The sequence below is a fragment of the Sinocyclocheilus grahami genome, unplaced genomic scaffold (genome assembly GCF_001515645.1).
Source record: "Sinocyclocheilus grahami isolate Dianchi unplaced genomic scaffold, SAMN03320097.WGS_v1.1 scaffold520.1, whole genome shotgun sequence".
NCBI lineage: Eukaryota > Metazoa > Chordata > Actinopteri > Cypriniformes > Cyprinidae > Sinocyclocheilus > Sinocyclocheilus grahami.
Window position 1 is genome coordinate 51,873 of NW_015505699.1, and position 8,218 is coordinate 60,090.

At 38.8% G+C, this 8,218-nt stretch overlaps 2 protein-coding genes across 5 annotated transcripts in view; one reads left to right on the forward strand and one right to left on the reverse strand.

Annotated features, from left to right (window-relative positions):
• The window catches only part of LOC107554941 (transcription initiation factor TFIID subunit 4), a 43,840-nt gene extending 40,752 nt beyond the window's left edge, over window positions 1-3,088 (forward strand). The window contains exon 14 of the mRNA XM_016237604.1: window positions 1,250-3,088. Within this exon, the coding sequence (XP_016093090.1) occupies window positions 1,250-1,423 (174 nt within the window). The 3' untranslated portion in view covers window positions 1,424-3,088. The remainder of the gene's footprint in view (window positions 1-1,249) is intronic.
• Window positions 3,089-5,144: 2,056 nt separating this feature from the next.
• kctd15a (potassium channel tetramerization domain containing 15a) overlaps window positions 5,145-8,218 on the reverse strand; it is a 19,914-nt gene continuing 16,840 nt past the window's right edge. For all 4 annotated transcript variants that reach the window (XM_016237608.1, XM_016237607.1, XM_016237605.1 and 1 more), the window contains exon 5: window positions 5,145-5,639. In XM_016237608.1, coding sequence (XP_016093094.1) covers window positions 5,481-5,639 — 159 coding nt within the window. In that variant the 3' untranslated portion in view covers window positions 5,145-5,480. The remainder of the gene's footprint in view (window positions 5,640-8,218) is intronic.

Sequence of the window (8,218 nt, forward strand, 5' to 3'; positions counted from 1 at the left end):
AGCTAAAACCATGTTAACCAATCAAATTTTTGTCAAAAAATTAGCCTTTTTACTATTGTAAATTTACACAAAAAAATCTGACCTAATTCTAAGTTTGAAAATAATGATAATGATAATAAATCGTTACAATTTTAAATTTAACACAAAACACCTGATTGAATCTTTGAGAATTAAAGTTAGATATGTTTTTATTTTATTGAATTTATTTCCTATGGAAGCCTGTTTACACCACTGAATTAAAAAAAAAGGTAATTGCAAAATTTTCTCACAATTCTGACTTTATTACAATTGTGAGACATAAACTCGTAATTGTGGATAATAAAGTCAGAATTGTGAGAGATAAACTGGGAATTCTGACTTTTTTTCTCAGAATTGCATTATATAAACTCGCAATTGCGAGTTATAAAGTTCAGTTAACTCGAGATAAAAAGTCAGAATTGCGAGATGGGACCTCGCAATTGCGAGGAAAAAAAGTCTGATTTTTTAAATTATTATTCAGTGGCGGAAACGGGCTTCCATAATTTTCTACTGTTTTAAATTGAATAATAAAAAAAACTGGGAAAACTAGGTTGCTGTTGGAAGAGGTGTTAGTGAGGCCATATGGTCTGTGTGGGTCCTAACACCGCAGTATAGTGATGGGGACACTATACTGTAAAGAGCACCGTCCTTCGGATGAGACGTTAAACCGAGGTCCTGACTCTCTGTGGTCATTAAAAATCCCTGGATGTCCTTCGAAAAAGAGTAGGGGTATAACCCCGGCATCCTGGCCAAATTTGCCCATTGGCCTCTGATCATCATGGCTTCCTAATCATCCCCATATATAATGATTGGCACTCTGTCTCCTCCCCACCAATAAGCTGGTGTGTGGTGGGTGTTCTGGCGCAATATGGCTGCCGTCGCATCGTCCAGGTGGATTCTGCACACTGGTGGTGGTTGGGGAGATTCCCCCGTTTTCATGTAAAGTGCTTTGAGTACCCAGAAAAGCGCTATATAAATGTAACTAATTATTATTATTATTATAATTATAACCAGTCTGGCATAATATATTATTTGAAAATAATTTTTTTCTTTCTTTCTTTTTACTGTTTTAAGTTAAACACAAGCACAAAATAATGTGAATTAATCCAATGTTTGAGAGTTTTATATATGTATGTGCGTGTGTGTATATATACATATAGATATAGATATATATATGCATCAAAAATGAGTGGACAATGACCTAATCAATTCTTTCCTTATTCCCTTTCAGTTTCCTGTGGGCTCCTCCGGGTCAGCGACCGTTTCTACCTCATCCTCCACATCCTCAGTCCGGCAGACCCGGCAGCGCATTACCCGGGTCAACCTCAGGGACTTGATCTTCTGCTTGGAGCAGGAGCGAACCACAGCCAGGTCCATGCTGCTCTACAAGGCCCTTCTGAAGTAGCACTGATCCAGTGAGATGGATGAGATCATCCACGCTAATGGTACTCCACCTGCTTGACTCTCAGTAATATGTTCAAGTCTTCCTCTCCTTCTCTGCATTCATCTCCGGTCTGTGCCTTCAGACTCACCTATAGCATGTACTCTTTGTGTCATAACGAGCACGTTGCTGTAAATCTTCCAAACGTAGGCATTCTGGAGATGAGAAGGTTCTGGAAAAACCGGCGGCGGCTGTGGACACCATGTGATTTCTTTTTTTCCCCCTTTTGGGTCACCCTTTTATGGTTTTATGTCCCCTTTGTTTTGGATTAATGAGCCATCGTTTTGAGCAATGTTTATCTTTTTATTCATTAACTTGAACTCGGACTGGTTTTACGTTTCAGGATAGAGATTGAGGTTTGTTTTATATAAATAGCAGCTGGACTTGTTTTTAACCGAAAGCCTCATTTGCAATAGAGACACTGGAAATGTGAATGCAAAGTTCCTGGTTTTAGAGGTCTAACGAGTCTGGAGTATTTTAGTAACTTATAAGTAGCGCATCTATAAGTCTCTGAGGATCCGTGTGGATGTTTTGGGGTTCTTTTGTTACTGATTTATGCAAAATGAAGAAACTCTGTGTTGTAAAACACTGACTGTCTTTCATCCTATTGGATGGTCTTTTGAAATTCAGTGACAGTTTTGTCTCGCACACTCAGTGTGGGGTTATAGGTGTGTACGGTTTCACTAGTGTCTGAATTAAGTATACTGTGAAATGGTGCCTTACGTGGCCCTCCTGGGGCACCATTGTTTTTAATCAAATCCACGGCATGGAATTATCTAATATGCTAATACTAATATGCATCGCTTCACCAACAATTCTAGAGCAGGATCTCTCGTAACTTATTTGTGGAGAAATGGCAGGTTGTTCATATTGTTCATTTGACTATTTTTTTTAAATACGTTCAAAATGAGGTGGCTTTGACAGACTGCAGTAATGATTTTAAAATACTAATGTCGCATTTTGGATCATGTACTTCTGTGATTGAAATCAAGTTCATTATAAATTTGGTATCTGTCATTGGGCATTATTTTATGTCAAGTACTGAATATTTGTATATTGCCCTTTATGACATGCAGTAGAAGAAATGACGTGTTCAACGTTGACATTTTGGAGCTGTACAGATGTATGTTGGGAGACAGTCAGCGTTCATGTCGTGTGCAATGTTTCCTTTGAGATCTGAGGCAAAATCTTTTTCCATCTCTCAGATTGGTTTTAATTCGTATTGTTTGTGCTGGAGTTTAGACAAACAGTATTGATGATCAAGGGATTGTCTTTTGTCTAAAAAACATATCTATTAGAATTTCTATTTTTGCTAAATTTAACAATTTTTGAATGTTTGGTTGGTTTGGAAAAAAGTGCTCATCTCTATTAAATTTGTACTTTTGTAAAAGAATAAAGTTCCTAATTATAATTCTGCCAAGACTTTCTTTAATGTTGTTTTACATTTAATGTGTCAAACTTGTCAACAACATAACCAGAAAGTAAAGGATCAAATAAATGTGGCCTGATTTCTGGGACATTTTTTTCCTGTTCACAGCTGAGTGAAAACTCAATCAGGTGAGGCTGTATTCTGGTGTTTACCGCCCACATTTCATGATTCAGTCCATTTCTGATTAAAAACGTCAAGTCTTGCCCTACTTTTTTTTGTAGTTGAATATTTTGTTCAGAAAATTAATGCTGTTATTGATCTTATTGGGAACTATTCATCCATGTGTCATTCAAAAATTTGGCATTTTTAATCAAAATGTCAATCATATGTTTAAACGGATAGTTCCCCCCAAAATGAAAATTCTGTCATTAATTACCCACCCTCATGTCATTCCAAACCCACAAGACCTTCGTTTATCTTCGGAACACAAATTAAGATCTTTTTTTATGAAATCCAAGAGCTTTCTGACTCATCAGAAATATCTTAATTTGTGTTCTGAAGATGAACAAAGGTCTTACGGGTTTGGAACGACATAAGGCTGAGTAATTAATGACAGAATATTCACTTTTGGGTGAACGAAATTTTAATCAACAGACTTCTCGCTGCTGATATGTGCCATACTTCTCCAATCATTTAGTCTGCTGAAACTCCGCCCCTTTCTTACAATAGACTCCAATCAACAACTAACTGATAGAACCAAGTCCCCTCAATACTTGTTTTCTCTTCTGAAGATTCACTCAAATGTATATCACAATACTAAAAGATCTTCCATTTCATAGTGAGGTTTTTGACTACCCCCTGACTGTTCATTGTCATTTGTATATCAAGTTTTTCCGACACATTCACATGCATGCTGCCAGTGGTTTAAAATAGGGAAAGAACTCCACCAATTTATTAAAAGTTTGTTTGTCAACACCGATTACAAAAAGAATGTTACAATTCAAATAAACACATGCCTGACATACCACTATGATTCATATCAATAGTAATCCATTACAAAAAAATGTTTTATTTAAATAATATACATTTGGACCATACTGCAATATACATCTTGACACAACATCCATTAGAGCAGTATTTAAATTAAGATTTATGTAACGTCCGACGCAGCTTCTCCGATAATCGTCTTTTTAATGTTCTCGTCCTTGAAATCGAAAACCAAATGGCAGTTGCGCAGCAGCGAGATGATAAGTTGCATTCAGGGGGGCCTGCAAAGCGTCCGTGAGCCATTATGTACAACAAATCAAGAAAATCTGAAAAGAAACGCTGGCCAGTTAAGACAACACTTAGCATAACAACATGTGACATTTCAGTGACCCTTCCGTTTGAAATTGCGAGGCAAAGAACTCCTATTAAATGTGCCTTTTTACAACATATTATGCAATTCAGTCTGTTTACCAGCCACCAAGTTAACCTTTCAAATTTATTCTCCCTCAGTCTCTCTCTGAGTGGCTCTGTTTTGCTAAGGGAGAGTGAGTGAAAGGGATTGTGGGAAAGTGACCTTAACTCCTGGAGAGAAGTCTGACCCGTAGCCCCTCCGTCTCCAGGCCTTGAGGGGCACAGTAATTCCCCTCTTCTCAAACGGTCCGAGTATCGCCCCCTGAAAGTGCTGCATTCATTAACAATCTGACTAATCTCATTTTTTCAAAAGGTGCCTTCATTAAACAAGATGTTGTTTTGGACACTGTATCTACAAAAAATCTTTACTTTTTAACCGTTTACTCAGAGCAATTATGTATAATGAACTAGCGACTAGTTCAGGGCTAGTTTTGAAGAAAACGGGCACCCAAGTAAAAAAAGTAGAGGATTTAGCGATGCCATCAGAAAAGCTCTCCCACATGAAGTCCAGGTTTCCCTTTAGACATGCTCAAACAAAAAGCCTCTGTGCCCAGCGCTTAATGCATTACCAGACCGTCTGCTTTAGCCGCCACGTAGCCTCAAGTCAAAGCGTCTATGCGGCCGAATCCAGAACGCACTTACAACCAAATGACTTCTGAGAACTGCTCTCGTATCCTTCATGTAGTGAGACAACAGCAATAAACCTGTAGGTCATAAAAGAACTGATTTACATAGATGAGACTGGAAAATGAGAACATTAGATATCTAGATTAAAAATGGATCAGAGGACAGACTTTGTATTTTGTGGTTAATTTCGCCTGGGAGCTTGGAGATCAGACTGCTGCATCATTTGAAAGTGTTCTAGCCAGAAGGTGTGCTCGCCATGAACGCAACTTCCTTGTAGAGTTCCTCTTTTCACTCTTTTATGCACATACAATGGCAAACTTATATGGATATGTACTGTGGAAATATAGATCTATGAATGTTTTTTTTCATGACTCGAGCCAAAGAAGCGGCTAAAAAGTTCAACTGGAGGTCAGCAGATGAAAAGCCATCCTGTGGCTCGCTTGGGTTTGTAAAGCATTTTTTGGAGCAGATTTGGGGTCGTTGATGAAATACATTTACTAAGATTTCAGTCCAAGTCCAAAGAGTTGAAGCAAACTCTCCTTGCAAATTAAGTCTTCTATTTGTCCGCTGGCATTTGTTTTTCTTTCAAAAGCAGACTCCGGTGTTCATGGTTGGCACAAGAGCTGGCTAGTCCAGAGGCTCCTGTTTTATCCTGATGGGCGTGTGGCTGGTCTGACACCGTCTGTCTTCCCGACTCAGGATGTATTCACTGAACTGGGAGGAGTCCACACCCCCGCCGCACGAGGCCACCATGCTGAAGCCTTTTTGGAACAGTCTCTCCAGAACCTAGGAGAAACCAGGGACATTATTAGTATATTGTTATAATATGAGAAACTCTGTACTTCATATAGTTGAATTTATAGACCACTAGGAGACTACAGAGCCATTTTTGAGTATTTTGAGAAGTTTTCCACACAATATGAGAACCTCTGTATCAGTACTACACCTAAATGCGACAAGACACCACCATACCGAACCCTACAGGACCAAGGAAAAACCAGGGACAGTGAGTTTTGAAAATGTATGCTCTTCTATAAACAAATCATTGATGCAATGCTGAACCCTTTTAGAAAAGGTCCCTTCAGGATCCAAACTAAACCAGTGGTATTTTGTAGGATTTTGAGATGACGTTTTCCCATAAAATAAATGAATGGTATCATCACTTCACATAAATGTATCAAGATGGCTGAAACCATTTGCAATCCGTCTCTACAGGACCTAGATTTGAACCAGTGTTTTTTTTGTACTTTGAGATTATGCTTTCCATAAAATAAACTCCTGTGCTCCTCTCGTATCAGCGCTTCACATAATTGTATCAAGACGCAACCTTCTGCAACAGTCTCTCTAGGACCTAAGAGAAACCAAGGGAATTTTTCTCAGTTTTTTCAGCTCCATTGAATATGGGAAATTTGCCACTCTATAAGAGCTTCATAGTTGCATCAAGACAAATTCCATTTGGAACCAGTGTTTTTTTTGTACTTTGAGATTATGCTTTCCATAAAATAAACTCCTGTGCTCCTCGTATCAGCGCTTCACATAATTGTATCAAGACGCAACCTTCTGCAACAGTCTCTCTAGGACCTAAGAGAAACCAAGGGAATTTTTCTCAGTTTTTTCAGCTCCATTGAATATGGGAAATTTGCCACTCTATAAGAGCTTCATAGTTGCATCAAGACAAATTCCATTTTGAAACTTTCTGGAACTGTTGCTCCAGGACTCGGGGGAAAAACCAGGGGCATTTTTATTATTTAGAGAAGTTTTTTGTTAAATCTGAGAAACTTTAGAGTTTTGGAGTAAATAATTTATGCTACTCTTTGCATAATTGCATCAAGATAGCAACCCATTCTGGAACTGTCTCTCCAGGACCTAAGAGAAACCAGTGGAGTTTTTTAGTGTTTTGAGATGTTTTCCATAAATTTAACAAAGTATTCTCCTATTCATGCAAAGGTATCTGCACTTCGCATAAATGTATCAAGACGGCACCAGACCGAACCCATCTGCAACAGTCTCTACAGGACCTAGAAGAAACCAGGGAGAATTATCAATCTTCTGAGATGAAGTTTTTCAAAGCAAACTCTATTTATGCCTCTCTATCAGTGCTTCATATAGTTGCATCAAGACAAATGATATGTTGAAACTTTCCGGAGCTTCTCTGTTAGTATCTTGAGAAGTTCTTTGTTCAATTTGAGAAACTCAGTATGAGTTTTTGGAGTAAACAATTTATGCTTCACATAATTGCATCAAGATGGCAACCCTTTCTGGCACCATTTCTCCAGGACCTAATAGAAACCAGTGGAGTTTTATTCAGAGATTTTAGTTTCCATAAAATAAACTCCCATTCATGCTACTCCATCAGCACTTCAGATAACTGCATTTAGACGACTCCTGCAACAGTCTCTATAGGACCTAGCAAAAATTTCACGTTCAAGTTCTCCGTTGGATATGAGAAACTCGGTATGAGTTTTTTGGAAGTAAACTCCTATTTATGCCACTCTATCAGCACTTCACATAGTTGCATCAAGACGCATTTAAAATGTGCAATCTCAGTAACAGTGCTATCAACAACTTCACGCTTGCATTACCCTCAGACGTTTCTCACTCCAGACCATCCACCCAGGATGAGAAGGAGCGAGACATCCCCTGGGCTGTTTACAGGGGTTTGATGCGGAGTCAAATGAGAATAGGCTCCCCCACTGACAGCCCACACTGAAGCCGCCCGGCTCTTTCATTACAAACCCAATGCACACAATCTCGTCTACTGTCAGAGATCCCTCACCGTGAGTAGTCTCTGGGCGGCCGCTGTCGCTGTCATTCCCGCCGCCGCAAAAAGCCAACGAAATGTTTTATCTGTTGGAGTGCTTGTAGATTTTTTTTAAATTCAATACATGCAGCCTTGAGTATTCACTTACTCCTGCACTTCTTTCAAGTGTGCTTCACATGAAAATGAAAGTTCTGGCTCGGGGCTACAGAGCCAGATAAAAGTCCCTCCGCAAAAAAAAAAAAAAGAAGACTAAGAAGAAGAAATCAGTTGAACTGCACAGGGCCTGAGAAAAAATGTCCACCCTTATCCTCACTTTGGAAGTTGAGGCTGCGGAGAAACTTGTAGAGGAAATGAACGCTTCTTACGACTTACGCACAGATAAGGTATGAAAGACATAAGAAGATGATTCAAGGGCCTACCATGCACAAAGAAAGATTGCGTTTTGAAGCATCTTTTCAAGAACATATATCAACATTAAAGCTCGTGTAAGGTTTCGGTTGCATCAGTGTTACAGAAGCGAGTTTTAAAGGGGTCATATGATGCTGCTAAAAAGAACATTATTTTGTGTATTTGGTGTAATGAAATGTTTATGCGGTTTAAAGTT